The following is a 16887-nucleotide window of genomic DNA, read 5'->3' as shown; positions in this document are numbered from 1 at the left end:
TCATTTGGCAAAAAGTTACAAAACAGAAACCTTTTTCTACTGTTAAGTAGTTAGACTGAAAAAGCAGTGAAGTTTAATTAATCTCAATATTTCTGATTTTAGAGCCATATACAAAAAAATAAGAAAATTCTGAAATCCGCAAAGGATTTGCCTCCTGATGCACTTATCATTGAATATAGAGGGAAGTTTATGCTAAGAGAACAATTTGAAGCAAATGGATATTTCTTTAAGAGGTATATTCATTTATTTTCCTATGTTTTTTATAGTTATGTATTGAATTTTTGGCTCTTTTACCAAGATGTGTTTATATGTATTTTGTTTTCCTAAGTGATCATTTTAGTATTTAAAACTATAGTGTGGTTGAACAGTGACTAATGGTAACTTCTAAACTATAAGAAACTATAACAACATTAAAAATGTAGATATATTCCTCTATCTCTAACCCATTTCTTTTTTGCTGATACTCCTGAAACAATCTACTTCAAAGATAAACTGCAGCAGTATAGGTGGACGTTAATTAAAAACTGATTTCCAGAGATTATAAGGAATGCTTTCCATCTAGGACCTTTCCTAATTCCTTGTTACATAATTGCTAGAACTTAGAAAAACCATTGCTGACTGTGATAGGCAAAACCCTTCCTCTTTACTAGATGATGTTAGATTTGGTCTTACATTAGTGCCACAGCTTTGAACTCCCACTTTCATGGTATGGAATGGCTTTGGAGGCCTCTGATATGGTTTGTGATTTTGGGAGGGAATCGATGTGACCCTATGATAGCCATTGCTTCCCTGAGGTCAGAAGTACGTTTGTATCTCTAGGGAGATAACATTATCAGTCTTTATACTATAACTTTACTATATACTTTAAAACTATTTCTTGTTTATAACTTGAGTTTTCATTTAAGATATGAAAGATATATAAGAATCCTTCCCTTTTATATAGCAGATTTGATTTGAAATAGTGCTATAAGCTATAAATGAAACACCTAAGTGAACTAGGAGATAGGGACTTTAAAGATATCCAATTACAAATCCTTCTGTAAAGGCAATAGTCACCCCCTTTTTAACTTTAATCATAAATTTGAATTTCCACCTTCAATTAATTACCTTCGATTTCTGTAAGGTCATGGGAAAACGTAAAAATCTTAATTAGTATGAACTAGGCTAGTGGTTAAGAATGGACTCTGGTATCACACTGCTTTATATTATCTTTGCTTCACTACTTATTGTGAGTCTTAGAAGTTTCTTAAACTCAAAATGTTAATAATTTATAATGCCTTTCTTTCTTTGTAGACCATACCCGTTTGTTTTATTCTATTCTAAATTTCATGGGCTAGAAATGTGTGTTGATGCAAGGACTTTTGGGAATGAGGCTCGATTCATCAGACGTTCTTGTACACCCAATGCAGAGGTAAGCTTATATATAAAGAAATCTTTTGGGGAGGCATGGGTTGGAAATGTATGAAACTTATTAACCACAGAAGTCTGGTAGCTTAAAACACTTTTTAAACTGTTCATACATTTTATACTACCCAGTATCTTTCAACTGTGAAAATTTACGTGATGTTACCTGAGGTTTTAAAAATGACTTTGCACATTGAAGAAATTGCGATGTTCCTTGTAAGAGAAAATATCGAACTTTTGTTTATTCTAGAAGCTCTATATATGGGTCAAATAAATATTTTGACTTGATCAAAGTAGATGACAATGCCGAAAGCTAAAATAAATTTTGTAGGTGCTACTATAAAACTTTTTATAAAATTACGCTTTAATGTGGAGTATAAAATAATATTTCTGAGGTTTTTTTATATGGAAAAATAAACATTTTTACTTTTATAATTGTATAATATTAGTTAAGAGTGTAGGTTTGAAGTCAGACTTACTACTAGATTCATGTCTTCTCTTTGACTGTCTAGCTTTATAACCTTGTCTGTAATTTAATTTTTCTATAAAAATGTGTTATGAGGACTAAAAGAGTTAATATATGTAAAGTGCCTAGAACAGTGTCTGTCATAGAAAATTATAGTGTTAACTGTACCACTACTGCATTTCATCAAATTGAAGATGCCACTCCCAATTTCACATATGCGACAAGGTAAAAAAATATGCATCATAGAATTGGTGAAAAATAATGTTTTCTTTTTAATGCTACATAGTGAGCTGTCATAGCGTTTGCATCAAGCTTGTGCTGAGGTACCCCTTTCCCAGTTGATAAGCACTGATTTATTGTTACAAGTCTTGTAATTAATGGTTTATTTTCCATGCTGTATTTGGGAAATACTTTAAAAGGAATAGTTTTCAAAATTGTCGGATGAGTACCTCTAAAGGAAGAAAATAATTCATAGATATATAAAATTATTCTTTAATAGGTGAGGCATGAAATCGAAGATGGAACTATACATCTTTACATTTATTCTATACAAAGTATTCCAAAGGGAACTGAAATTACTATTGCCTTCGATTTTGACTATGGGAATTGGTAAGTTGAATTCTGTAAATATGATATCTATTGTTTCAAAAATAGTTCCTTAATGTCCTCAAAAAAATTTAGTATTTTATAGCATTTTATTTTTATTTATTGTAAGGTAATTAAAAGTACTTGAAAACAAGCATTTTGGTATAAGCTTCCATTACAGCAATGTTGTTTAGTTTTTTCACAGACTTTCCTTAATTACTATTATAATGTAAATGCTAATAATAATTATGGTTAGTAGTCCGAATTCAGCCATACAATACTGACCTTGTTTATGTGAAAATTTTTCCCTTTTCTTTCTTGTATTTTCTAGTATAGTTGGTATACAATATTATATTAGTTTCATATGTACAATATAGTGATTCAGCATTTTTATACCTTACAGTGATCACCCTATTAATTCTAGTAATCATCTATCATCATGCAAACATCACAATATTAATGACTATATTCCCCTTCAGTTTTTCATCCATCCTAGCCCCCCTTCCCTCTGGCAACCATCCCTTTGGTCTCTGTTTCTAAGAGTCTCTTTTTGGTTTTTGTCTGTTCATTTTGTTCTTTTAGAGTCCACATATAAGTGAAACCATGTGGCACTTGTCTTTCTCTGACTTTTTCCACTTAGCATAATACCTTCTAGGTCCATCTATGTTGTCACAAGTGGCAAGATTTCATTCTTTATTACTGCATAATATAGTGTGATTGTGTGTGTGCGTGTGTGTGTGTGTTTATACCACATCTTTTTTACCATTTACCTATCGATGAATACCTAGGTTATCTCCATATCTTGGCTATTGTAAATAATGCTGCATTGAACATAGGGGTCCATATATCTTTTCAAATTAGTATTTTTGTTTTCCTTGGGTAAACACTCAGAAGTGGAGTTGCTGGATTGTATGGTAGATCCAGTAGTTTTTGAGGAATCTCCATCCTGTTTTCCATGGTAACTACACCAGGTTACAGTTCCAGCAGTAGTACACAGGGATTCCCTTTTCTCTACGTCCTCGCCAACACATTATTTGTTGACTTTTTGATAGTAACCTTTCTTATTGGTGTGGGTAGTAGAAGCACATTGTGGTTTTGATTTGCATTTCCCTAATGATTAATGATGTTGAGTATCTTTTCATGTGTCTGTTGCCCATCTGCATGTCTTTGGAGAAATGCTTTTTCATGGCCTCTGCCCATTTTTTGATCAGATTGTTTGTTGTTATTGGGTTGTATGAGTTCCTTATAAAACCATTTATCAGATATATCATTTGCAAATATCTTCTCCCGTTCAGTAAGTTTCCTTTACTGTGTAGAAGCTTTATAGTTTGATGAAGTTCCACTTGTTTATTGTTGCTTTTGTATCCCTTGCTCGAGGAGACATATCCAAAAAGATATTACTGAAACTGATGCCACATAATTTACTACCTATATTTTCTTCTAGGAGTTTTATGATTTCAGGCTTTACATTTAAGTCTTTAATGCATTTTTAGTTTATTTTCGTATATTGTGTAAGAGGGTGGTTGAGTTTCATTTTGCATGTATCTGTCCAATTTTCGTAACACCACTTGAAGAAAATGGTTTCTGCATTGTATATTCTTCCCTCCTTTGTCATAGATTAGTTGACCATCCTTCTCGTTTTATAGGTTGTACAATTTTAGTCTTAGGATTAATTCGGTTAATCTACATGAATGGATAATTTCACTTTTTGCCTCTCAAAACAAATTGTGCCAAATTTTCTTTGCAGTATAAATTAAGAGTTTGTTCGAGATCTTACAAAGAAACTCTGACAACTATTGTTCTGAAACACTGCGGAGGGGGGGGAGTTCATTCTGAGTATAGCAACTTTAATTTCAAGTTTTTAAATTTAACGTAAAAAATATAATAATATAAAAAGTACATGTGCCTACTTCCCAAAGTAAGAAATGAAACATTATTCATTGAAGCCCCATCTGTTTAGCAGCCAGATAGCATCTCTCTTCCTACTTTTGCCAGAGATAACTGCCATCTTTAATTTAGTGTATTTCACATAGTATCTAGTATTTTGTATATTTTTAATTATAGGTAAATTATAATCTTTATCGTTTTCACCTGTTTTCATTCATTACTTTTGTGATTCGGTTTATGTGCAGATCTAGTTTGTTTCTTTGCACCATTGATGGTATTTATCCATTCTACTCTTGGCGAACCTTTACCAAAAAAGGCTCCTATGGCTTTTTGAACACATCTGCATGTATACACATTCTCTCCATGGTAGGGGACCTATGGGTAGAATTGCTGGGTTATAGAATATGCACAGCCTCAGTTTTTACTAGACATGGGTGAATGCCCAGTTTGTTCCAACAGTTTTACTTCTTTGCTCCACTTACTTTACTACTTTAAAAATTAATGCTAATCCATAATTACATTATCCTTGATTATTTTGTGACTCCAAGGATCTTTTTATACATTTATTTGTGATTTGGCTTTCATGTTTTGAATGCCTGATCATCTGTCCATTTTTCTGCTGGGCAGTCTTACGCCTTCTGATTTTTTGGGGGTGGTAGGGCATTCGTTATTTAGTAGTCTTGGGTTATAAGCATTTCATTTCATTTCCTCCTGTTCTGTATTTTATTTTTTGAATTTTGTGTGATAATCTATTTAAATGCATAAGTTTTTAATATTCAATGCTTTTTCTATCAGTGAAAATCCCCTTCTTTCAGTATGTATTTCTATTTGATTGTCGGAATCAGATTTATCATCATAATTTGTTTCCTTTTAAGTCCATTTTCCCCCAGAAGGTAAAAAATGTAGCATAATGGCTCTTTGCTCATTGCTTCAAGAGACTATCCCATAGTGTTTAAGAATATAAGATTTTTATAATCTGACTGGTTTCAAATCCTAGTTTAGTCACTTAAGCTGTGTAACCTTGGACCAATTTCTTCATACCTTTGTGCCTTAGTATCTTATGTATACTGTGAGAATAATACTACTCATTTAACAGGGATGTTTTGAAGATTGAGTGTTTAAAACAGTTCCTGGCACAGAATAAGAGCTTAATAAACATTAGCTGTTGCCATCATTATTTGCAGTTCTGTTATCAAAGAAAACATCTAGTAAGAGTTTTAAACTAGTTTCTAACCTGATATGCGGAGGTGGGTGGTAGACCATAAATGTTTGAAATCCGATTTACAGAATGTAGGCAGTTAGGCAGTTTGACCTGTACCTTTAACCAATGTTGAAAGTAAATGAGTAGGAGTATTAGATACTTGGAAACATAAATTTCTATTTATTGTGAACAAACATTAAACTACTTAAAACGTGCAAAGTGGGAGGCTTCTATTATTAACTCAAACTTGAGCATTTAGCCTGTATCCTAGAGATAAGCTAAATCTTGGGGGTAGAGATAGATAGAGAGGGCAGAGCACTAGGAAATATTGAAGAGATAAAAGTGTATTATCAGTTCTTTGAAGGTGAGAGATAGTATAGTTATTTTTCAAGCTTTCATTTGAAAGAGGGAACACTTAAGAGGGGCAAAAGGAAGCATAACTTTAATTTTTTTCAAGATAGCTTTTTAAAGAAACCTGGTTATTGAAATTATTCGTTAAGGGGGAAACTAGTTAAGGTTTGGTATTTATTTTACCTAGCATATTTTTTATTTAGATCAAATTTAAGGTTAGTATTTTGTCACTTACATATATACTTTATAACACTCTTGGGACCACTGAAGTAAATATGATATTTACCTTCTTAATATGAGTCATAGTATCATTTTACTTAAAAAGATTTGTTTTAAGTTGTTTTTTCCCCCTATAAGCATCACTAGTTGTCCTTATGATTGAAGGCCCATAAATCAACTTTAAATTCTTACACTGTTTTTATAAAAATAAAATTTTTTTGGTAGTTACCAGGAATGCAAATCAGTGAAAAGGATTGCTTATAATTAGTAACAGCATATAATTTTGTGGAGTTACAGCTTAAAATGGATTAGAAAATTTTTGGTTTTTGTCTGGGTTAAATATTTAACTGGTTATCTTTGTAGTAAGTACAAGGTGGATTGTGCATGCCTCAAAGAAAATCCAGAGTGCCCTGTTCTAAAACGTAGTTCCGAGTCCACGGAAAATATCAACAGTGGTTATGAGACCAGAAGGAAAAAAGGAAAAAAAGAAAAGGATATTTCAAAAGAAAAAGATACACAAAATCAGAATATTACTTTGGATTGTGAAGGAACAGCCAACAAAATGAAGAGCCCAGAAACTAAACAGAGAAAGCTTTCTCCACTGAGACTATCAGTTTCAAATAATCAGGTACTGAAATGAACTATATGCTCTACTGATTCCTGATGACAGAAGTTAAAGGAAAATATTGTCATTTTAACTTTGTTTTATCTAAAATGGTTTAAAATCTGTTTTAAGTCCATTCTGTAATGAGGTACTTATAAATGTAAAATAAAGGTTCTGTTAGATTATGTATATTTATTAAAGTACTAAGAAACTACTCAGCCAGCAAATCTTTGCAGAATTGAATATAAGGTTTTTCTAAGGCTGATATGTCCTTGTATTCATATTAAATGTTCTTAAAGTGTTAATGCATAAAATTTCCTTTAATATTTGCAACATAATTAAATCAGTTATATAAGGGTGACAGGTATGATTTTTGAGAGAAAATTTTCATAAAAACACAGAATTTTGAGAAAAGGGTGTGGCCTATACATCTGCCCTGCCAGAAAATACTTTGTTCTATGCCCTCTAAACAAATGAAAGTTAGGAAGGACCACTTAATTTAGTTAAATGAAGGTTTTACTCATCTTCAGTACCCTGCCTTCTAAGAATAATTTTCCTTAAGTCTTATATTGAACATTTATTGAGCACTTAGTATTTGTAGGCACTGGGTCTTGTAGGCACTAGGTTTTGTAAAATGATTTATATATATTTATGTTTTGGGGAAGAGTTTGAATATAAGGCTATATTACCGTATTTGACCTTGTGGGCTCTATTGATAAACACATTATTGACTAAAACTTTAAACAAAATTATTTGAATGATTTTTAAAAAATTCTTGAATTAGGAAACCAGTTTTAAATTTCTGAAATGGGTCAAATTGGCTTATAATTTTATATATGTTGAATTAGTTTGATTGAAAGACATTGAAAATAGTTCAACTCCCTTAATTGTATGTGGAGTAGGTATTTCTGTAAAGCAGTCATTTCCATCTTTCAGGAACCAGATTTTATTGATGATATAGAAGAAAAAACTCCCATTAGCAATGAAGTGGAAATGGAATCAGAAGAACAGATTGCAGAAAGGAAAAGGAAGATGGTAAGTTGGGAAGCTAGTAGCTGCTTCATGCTGTCATTTGGACTTAGTGACAGCTGTTCTACTCCTAGTAACCCTTGCTGCCTTTATGAGGTTTTTCTTCTGTTTGAAAGCATCATGTGACATTGAGCACTTGTTTGGCTTTGTCATTACCATTCAAGTTACTTCCACTAATCTTTTGTACTTATTGTGTATTCATTAGCATCTTAGAATGACATTTAAGAAATAATTTAACATTTTTGAAGCTGAAAACTTAATAAATTTTCATCCCAGAATTACTGTGCAAAATGTCTTTCATTAGCTAAATGTATCCTCTTTATAATTTAATGTAAAACAAAATGGAATTTTAAAGCTTAAAATAGCACCAAATAAATGGCTTATGGAAAAAAAAAATCCAGTTTGGTAGCTACTATTTCTGTATCTCATATCATTATCATAAAATAAGGTTTTCATTAAAATAAGATAGTATTTATATTCTTTATTTATTTGCAAATGTCTTACCTGTATAAAAACTAGGACAAGATATTTCCTTCCAAATCAATGGTAGTTCAGCAGTCGATAACAATGTTTAGGTCAGTTAAGAAAGTTTGCCCTAAGATTTGAAAATGACTTTATACAACTAATGATCTTAGTACAGGTTTTCTCCAGTCCTTTATTTTACATGCTCCCTTATTTCCTGTTTTAGTGATTTTCATGCTGTATTCCATGGAATCTCAGGTGTCATATACTTAGGGGTAGGATCTTTGGAATTTGTCTGTTGTAGGCCCACTCAATATAAGTCCGTTTTCTGTTTTATTACCTTGATCTAATACTGCTTCACTGTTGATGTTCAAAATTGTGAAAGCAACGCAGAACTGTTTCATAGCCTCAGGACTTCAGAAACACTGCTCTCATGAGATAGGGTAGTGTTAGAATTAGGAAAAAAGAAAAATATAGGAGAAAATATTGGAGGAGGTGGTAATTTAATTTTGAAAAAAGAGATTTCTTCCTGAATCTAAAGGAAACTTTTGCAAGATTCATTTCATCTAAAATACCTATACCTACCCAAATTACCTATGGTCCTTTCTTGACTAGATTTCATATTGGCCTGTTCATTCCACAACTGCCACAGCCTTGTACCTGCACTAATCCTGCAGGAACTTGTAGAATACCAATTTAGAATATCACTAGATTCTGTAGGTGGCATGTTTTGGTAGGAGGAACCTCTATCACAAGTATAAGTTTTAAGGGCTATAACTGATTTGAAAAAAATATATATATGAAATTAAAAACCTGGAGGTTTGTTCTGTAACCATATAATAATTTTATTCAGATTAAAGTCTGCTTAAAATTTTAAATGACTTTGGTGCTACTTTTAAAAGATTTCTATTAGTGCTGAGAAAAGTTACTGGAGCTTAGAACATCCTCATTTTCAGAGCCCAAAAGAAAAAAGAGATACCCTTTTGCTGTTGTTGAGCATAGTGGAACTTTGGATAGAAAGACAAAAAGTTTTACTTGGGAATCTAGTTTTGGTCCTGATTTTGCCTGTTAGTATATTTTTATATTTATTTTACTATCTATCACTAAGGTGGCTGTGATTTTTCATAGGTCTAAAATGTGGAAAACTCAAAAAAGTATAAATGTTTAGAATCTAGGTTATAAAATATTTTAAAATCTGGCTTCTTGACCTGGAACCCCGCGAAGTCAACTGCAGTGTTATTTCTAATTGGTACATTTGCTTTGATGTTTTAATTATAGAATTTTTGGATATACTCCTATAAGAGTGAAAAAGCATGCGTCCTAGGATTCTTAAGCAACTGGTATAGTTGTTCCCCCTTGCCCAAGTATCAGTATTTGTGAGGACCAAAATAATTGGTTTTTAAAAGTTCAAGTACTAATCAGCATTTATTTGTCTAATGTTAGCCTTTTATAGTGGTTAGGTTAACATCAGTAGTTGTAAAGACAAGGTCAACTCCTGAGAAACTTATGTCAAACTGATTTAAATTTTCACCTGTGACAGGACAGACTTTATTATTAATATAAAGGAGATACTAGATTGGACTATAAAAGGAGTCAGTCATACTTTCCTATCAGGTAATAATGTCCCAGGTAATAATGTCCAAAGTCAAATATACTTAAGTCCATCCTTTTGTAGTATAGCTTGAACCATATGAAATTGATTTGACCTAAATTTTTACCTACACAAATGTCAGTTTCATATACCACAACCTCATATTTAGCATTTTCCTCATACTCCAAAAGTTGCTGCAGTGGATTTATGTATTTTTGCTGCTGACTTGTTCTTGTTGGTGAGAATGTAAGAAAGTCTCTGCCTTCAGGGGCATTTAGAAAAACAATGCAGGAAAAAGTATGGTAAAGGAGAAAGAAATATGATGGCTTATAGCTGGGGGCGGATCAGAGACCATTTCATGAATGAGGTAGTATTTATGATAGATACTTATGAGTAGGGTTTAAAGAAGTGCAGATTAGCTTATGGCTAAATTGTATGGAATAGAATAGTTATTTCTCTAGGGGAAATAGCCTGGAGGTAGTTATGTGATAAATCTTATTTGGCTGAGATTATAGGCTGGTGGGGGTGGGGGGGATAGGGAGTTAAGGTTGTTTGTAGATCATAGGAAATATTCAATGGGGATTTCATGAAGGACTATCTGTTTATTCAAATCACTGTGTGGCCAGGATAGAAAGCTACTCTTTTATTAACAGTCCCCCACCCCGTCCCCACCCCACCACCTTTAACTTGTTATTTGCTGATAAAAGGAAACTTGTGGCTAAATGGTATGGAACAGAATAGATGGTTATTGAACGTTTCCTCTTTAGCTAGTAAGAAATACTTCATAGGCAGTGGGTTGGAACTGACTAAAGGGATTCTTATAAATCAGCCCCATTAAGCTATTGCAGTTGAAACACAGTCGGCTGTTTATATTCACCTGATTTTAAAACAAGGGCACTACTGAATAGACTCCCCCAGGTACACAGTTGAGGTGAAGTGGCTGTAACATTGCCTGGGGTAAAGAGAGCCTGCAAAAGGGGATTAGATATTGGGATGCTAACCTTAGTTTGTTCAACTAAAAGGTGATCATAAATTACAAATCATTTGGTTTAAATTAAGGCAGCTTATCTCCCCCATTTATGTTACAAAGAAAACATCCTTTATACTATCTTTTAATATATTTTGAAAATTTTCCATAACCTTATGAAAAGACTGTACCTTGGGAATATAGTCTTGGTTAATATTTGATGACCCACCATAGTCAGATTCCATAAACTGGAATTCATGGAAAGGGGTTCAGGATAGAAATTGGAGAGACAATTTAAAGAATAAGAAAGGATGGTTACCTAGGTATGAGTGTCTTCGATTTGTCAAGCATATTACTAGGATGTAAACTACATAAAGGTGAGAAATTGTAGTTTGTCATAGACCAAGCTCCTACAGGGAAAATGCCTGGCTGGCATCTACAGAAGTAGATGATCAATAAATGAACCTACTAAATACTCATGGCAGCCATTTGATGAAAGAGTTCTCTATAATACTTTTTAATGTGAAGTATGAGGGCTGAGCAAATTATGGGGAATCCTGCATCCTGGCAAGGCCTCCAAGGCACAACCTAAGCTTCACTGAGTTTATATTCATGAGCCTGTAATTTAAGACATTTCATGAAAAAAAGCTCTGTGGCCAGTTGTTTAGGAAATGGTATATGCCATATGTCTAACTTTGAGATTCCCAGTATACATGGTATGTTTAAAAACTCTTGAAAAATTGTTTGCATTTCCTAAACTTGTACACCCATGCAGTGTTTTTGTGTGGCATCTTTAAATTTCCACAAATTTTTATTCCATGGCACACAGACTCTGGGAAAACACTAGTATGAAGAATTCATGCTGTTATTAATGCCTCTAGAAAGTGACCTGATTTAGAAGATCACTTCCGAAGATACAAAAGAAATTTTAGTAATAAACATAATTAGGGAGAGTACATTTATTGTCATAAGTCACCTGGTGACACGTTATATCATCCATCTCACTTTTATCTCCTTATAGCATTAAGTTGATGCTGATGACTAATTTTCTAAGGCTCTCTTTTCTCTCATAGTTTAGGAACTGCATTTCTAAAGATGAGTAATTAATTGTAGCAAAAGGGAACTCTTTTATTTTTATAGGTATTCTGTTCAAACAAAATGAGGATATTCAGCTTTAGCTGCCCTGTAATAACGATTTCCAAAATCTTGTTTAAATACTTGAAGATACATGCCTTCAAATAATAGTGACACATGCTGTATATAATGTACACACACTTATTATTTACTTAATAATTTGTGTTTGCTATATGCTGAGCACCATTTAAAGTACTGGGTTAACAAAGAAGGCAAAGGTCCTGTTCTTGAGATGCTTTCCTGGAGGATGGGGTGTAGGGAATAACATACGAAAATCAAATAGGAAACATAGTATGGGGGCAGACTCAATTGTCATGTGGTAGAGAAGAAATGGAGATAACCACATGAGCTATACTTAACTATTTTGGAATAATTTTATTAGTAACCAGTCTTACCTATTTTTTTTTAAAGATTAATAAATCTCTAATTCCTATTTGAAAGGATAAGGGAAGTTACCTGAATAAGGAATCTTTTAATTTCTCTATTTCAAGGCTGTAGATTAGCTTAATATAGCACGTTGGCCCTGCCCTTTTCCTTTTCCTTTAAAAGGTAAGTTTTTCATTGCTTTGTTTTTTTTAAGCCCTTTCCCACCTGGTAGCAAATTAAAAAATTAAATCATGAGTTCCTAGCTGTCTTTGTTTCCTTCTCAATTCTTATACCCTACTATACCCTACTACAAGCAAATTCCCTCTAAAGCTACTATGGGGCATCCACAGTTCATAAGCTTAACATTTACTTAATTTCAAATTATCAAATATCTCTAATTGGGATGAATTTTAACAGTTTATTCAGTAGTTTACTTTTTAAGTTGCGATATTATATAAAACTTTAACTCATGTTCTTCATTATGTAATCTTTGAACAATATAAACCTTAGGTTTTCCCCATTTGTTAAATAGGAGGCTTAGACAAGATCTCCATAGTCTCTTCCAAGTATAAAGTTATATGACTTCAAGTTAAATTTGTACCCCAGTGCATTTATACACTGAAGCAGAGTTTTAATAAAAATTCTCAAAATTCTCAAGTGATAAAATTCTACAGAGATATCACTAAACAGTCTTTGTTTTGCCTTTGGGACATGACATACTCTGTATTTGCTGTTGTAAAACTATAAACTATGTCATAAAAGCAATCTGTACAAAGATTTCATGAGAGATCCCTCACAGTTAAGTTTAGCACCCAACACTCCAGCATTAACAGTGTGCCCAAAAATACCTAGCAACCTGATTTTAATTCTGTATCAATATAAGGTCTATCAGTTGCCCAGCTCACAAATGGTTTTGAGGTCTGGATAGTCATAAGTTTGGAATACTCAAGTCAGAATATACAGGCCTTAGTAGCAGACTTATGTGATAAATATAAACTACATCAAACACAGATGCTGGAGTAATAAAGACTCCTAATTTCTCTAATACCCCTAAACAGTCAGCTGGAATTACTTCAAGCTATACATAAAACTTTTTCAGTTAGATCTAGCACATGGGTGATAAATTTTTAGTCATTAAATGTACTGCATATCTGGTTATATGTTAAAGAACACATTATTTGCAGTAGTGAATATAAAAGCTGAATGATACATGAATCTTAAGGAATTTAAAAATCAGTTTGCTAATGATTTTTCTCATGTAGAAAATCAGACATGCTTACATTGCCAACATTTGTGTTTTAAGGTGAAGCTAGGTTAAAGCTATTAAGGTATCTGTTTAGTGCTTTCAGTTAACAATTGTAGTACATGTAGAAAGAGTTATGCTTTGCTGTATGCAGTGTGTCAGTGGTTAATTGGAAGGAAGAGTAAATCAAGAGCCAGGAAACTTGTGTAATAATTCTGAAACTTCCTTTGAATGAGTCACTTAATAACACAAGGCTTTGGTTTCTTCAGCACTGTAGGGTTAGATTATTTTTTAAGATCCTAACCAGCTCAAAAAGATTGGGTCACCTCTAAATAAAGGATTTTGCTTTGACTACCAATTAGTCGTATTATTTATAAAGGGATTTCAGTTTTTAATTGAATGAGTTGGTCTTTACATAAAATAATTTCCTCTCTAACCCTCACACTCACCATCCAAAACAAGTGAATACTGGACTATGTCCAAGAAACTTGGCATAAATTCATATTTATCTTAGAAAATCTTGGATAGTCATGATATAGAACATATCTTCCTTGGGTACATGACTTGTGGGTAACTTTTTTTAATAGAGAAAATGATCTTGCTAAGACAAGTTTATTCTTGAAGAATGTACTTTTCCCAAATTTATTTTAAAAATTTTTAAAGAGATAAATACAATAATAATAACCTTCTCCCCCCACCCATCCCTATTGAATAGGTGATGCAGTTAGGAAAATTATCTTTTTTAGTTACTCCAGATTTCTAAATTTAGCATTTTAGAAAAGCCTTGATATATGGAAACAGGATTTTTATAGAGAGCCGTTAAGATAAAAGGGAGTCTAGTAAATTGATTTTAAAAGACCAGGACATGAATTATCTAAGGAAAGAATTGAGCTTTAAAATTTCGATTTCCAGTTAAAAAAAAAAAAAAAAGTTTTTTTACCTGTGCTATTAAGATGCAGATATATATTCATGAACAAGTAATCTTACCTTTTTGGACCTTAGTTTCCTTACCTGTAAAATAAAGAGGGTGAGGACAACACATTTTGTAACAGTGACACATTTACAGTATGGCAATTTGTTTTAACTAATCAGAAACTTATAAGTATTCTCAGAGGAGTTTTGTTGACATACCTCTTTGTTCCCTTACTGAATATAACAAAGAAAAAAAATACAGGAAAGAGTAAGCAGTAGTTTCCAGAGTGTGTCTTGATGCTTGAATCTCTGCTGATAATTTCTGGAACTAAAGCTCCATCGTTGAGAAGACCATGCAGCCAGACCCTGAGTTTCTGATCTTCCCCACATCGATGACAATAAAGGAGGAGACAAATGGATTTGAGCCTCAGGACCTGGTTCTTCTTATTTGGAGAACTGGACAGTTGATGGACACGCTTCTCGTTTCTGGTTGAATGCCGAAGCATTTGCCAGACCCACTGGCCAAGGCCCTGGGTCTTGATTTTAATGTTCTTTCTCCAAAGAGAATACTCTGAGGAACTCTTGCTGTTCCTCAGTCCCTGCCTTGAACTGTCATTGTAAGACGGGAAGAGCAGAAGGCAGAGGAATGCCTTATAAGAACTATAATGGAGGATCAGAGAGCTAAAATGGAAATAATAATTAACACTCACGGAATGAGTGTTAATTTTCCAAGTACTGTTGGAAAACTTCACAGCTATTATTGGTTTGAACTCAGTAAGAATTCGGTGAAGTGTAAGTATTACCACCCACATTTTATAAGAGATTCAAAGGATAACTAGGGTTAAGTTTCCTAGGGTCACAGAGACAGTAAATAATTGGTTTGAACCCAGGACTTTACTACACAAATATCCTGCTACCACATGTCACTAATATATTCACTCCTTAAGTTTATATGAATTTATCCTTTTCAACATATAACCTTTTCAACCTTAGGGACTTCATATCTTAGAAAGGCTGACTTTTGTACTATTGAGAAAAAGATTTTGTTTGGTAAAGTGTATAGTTTTTGAGGCTTTTTATTTTGCTTTATTTTTACCACTGACAGTCACACCCAAGTGTTCCTTTCATGAAATATATTTGTAATGGCAGGGCTTACCAAGATGTTTGGGATTCTGAAAGATCTCAAATGAATATAAATATTTCCTCCCACACACATCTACCATCAGTAGAAGTGTTTTCCCAACAGCATCATAGAAATTATTTTCTAAATTTGCCATGATCATTTGGACTTTTGAATTTTTAGAGCAATGATATTTATGTCACTTAAAATTTAAATTTCATAGACAAGAGAAGAAAGGAAAATGGAAGCTATTCTGCAAGCTTTTGCCAGACTTGAAAAAAGAGAGAAAAGAAGAGAACAAGCTTTGGAAAGGATCAGCACAGCCAAAACTGAAGTTAAAACTGAATGTAAAGATGCACAAATTGTCAGCGATGCCGAAGTTATTCAGGTATTATCATTCAGGTCTAGTTAGATTTTCACCCTTAAACAATTTCCAATAAAATTTTCATACATGATTTAATCTTATCTATGAAGAATTTTTAAAGTCTTATATTAGCCTTTCAATAACAGTTTTCAAATCCTTTGAGAATTTAGATATAAGACTCTGTTTTGGAGAATAAGAAAATTTTTAACTATATTAAAATAGTATATACTGAAATTCATAAAGAAATTTGGGGAAATTAGCTTCTAAAGTAGATTTCAACTTCTCATTTATATAAACATAGTATTAAAAGTTCCATTCTGTTGTATTTCGAATTAGGAACAAGCGAAAGAAGAAACTGCTAGCAAGCCAACTCCTGCCAAAGTGAATAGAACTAAACAGAGAAAAAGTTTTTCTCGCAGTAGGACTCATATTGGACAGCAGCGTCGGAGACACAGAACTGTCAGCATGTGTTCGGATATCCAACCATCTTCTCCTGATATAGAAGTTACTTCACAACAAAATGATATTGATAATACTGTACTTGCAATAGAACCAGAAACGGAAACTGCACTAACAGAAATAATTACTGAAACTGAAGTTCCAGCACTTAATAAATGTCCTACAAAGTACCCCAAAACAAAGAAGGTATGATTCTTAATGTAAAAGCTGTTTTCTAACAGTGTCTTACGGTGTTAAATATACTCGTATTTTTAAAGTTCAATCTCTAACATCTCATAAGGAAAAGAATTGGAGGCATAGATTTTATACCTGGAAGGTTTAGCTATGAATGAGAATTGCAAAACTAAAATCAGTTAAATATAAATGCGTTGTTATAAAGACAATTATAGCATTCATTCTGTCAAGACTTTTTAATTTTGCCTACCCTGTGTACTAAATTTACTTATCAGAAATAACTGGTTTTAGATGTTATTCTTTATTCTTTGTATTTTTAATAAATTCCACAGTATAGATTGCAGGAATT

General features: G+C 32.8%; 1 protein-coding gene across 5 annotated transcripts in view; it reads left to right on the top strand.

Annotated features, from left to right (window-relative positions):
* The window catches only part of KMT2E (lysine methyltransferase 2E (inactive)), an 80259-nt gene that overhangs the window by 53264 nt on the left and 10108 nt on the right, over positions 1-16887 (top strand). For all 5 annotated transcript variants that reach the window (XM_016145905.2, XM_016145904.2, XM_016145899.2 and 2 more), the window contains 7 exons: positions 103-233; positions 1294-1411; positions 2370-2479; positions 6477-6741; positions 7654-7752; positions 15765-15929; positions 16242-16550. In XM_016145905.2, the coding sequence (XP_016001391.2) occupies positions 103-233; positions 1294-1411; positions 2370-2479; positions 6477-6741; positions 7654-7752; positions 15765-15929; positions 16242-16550 (1197 nt within the window). The remainder of the gene's footprint in view (positions 1-102; positions 234-1293; positions 1412-2369; positions 2480-6476; positions 6742-7653; positions 7753-15764; positions 15930-16241; positions 16551-16887) is intronic.

Source organism: Rousettus aegyptiacus, unplaced genomic scaffold, assembly GCF_014176215.1.
Source record: "Rousettus aegyptiacus isolate mRouAeg1 unplaced genomic scaffold, mRouAeg1.p scaffold_m13_p_13, whole genome shotgun sequence".
Lineage (NCBI taxonomy): Eukaryota > Metazoa > Chordata > Mammalia > Chiroptera > Pteropodidae > Rousettus > Rousettus aegyptiacus.
The sequence above is the reverse complement of the archived record's forward strand: the minus strand, read 5'-3'. Positions and strand labels throughout refer to the sequence as shown.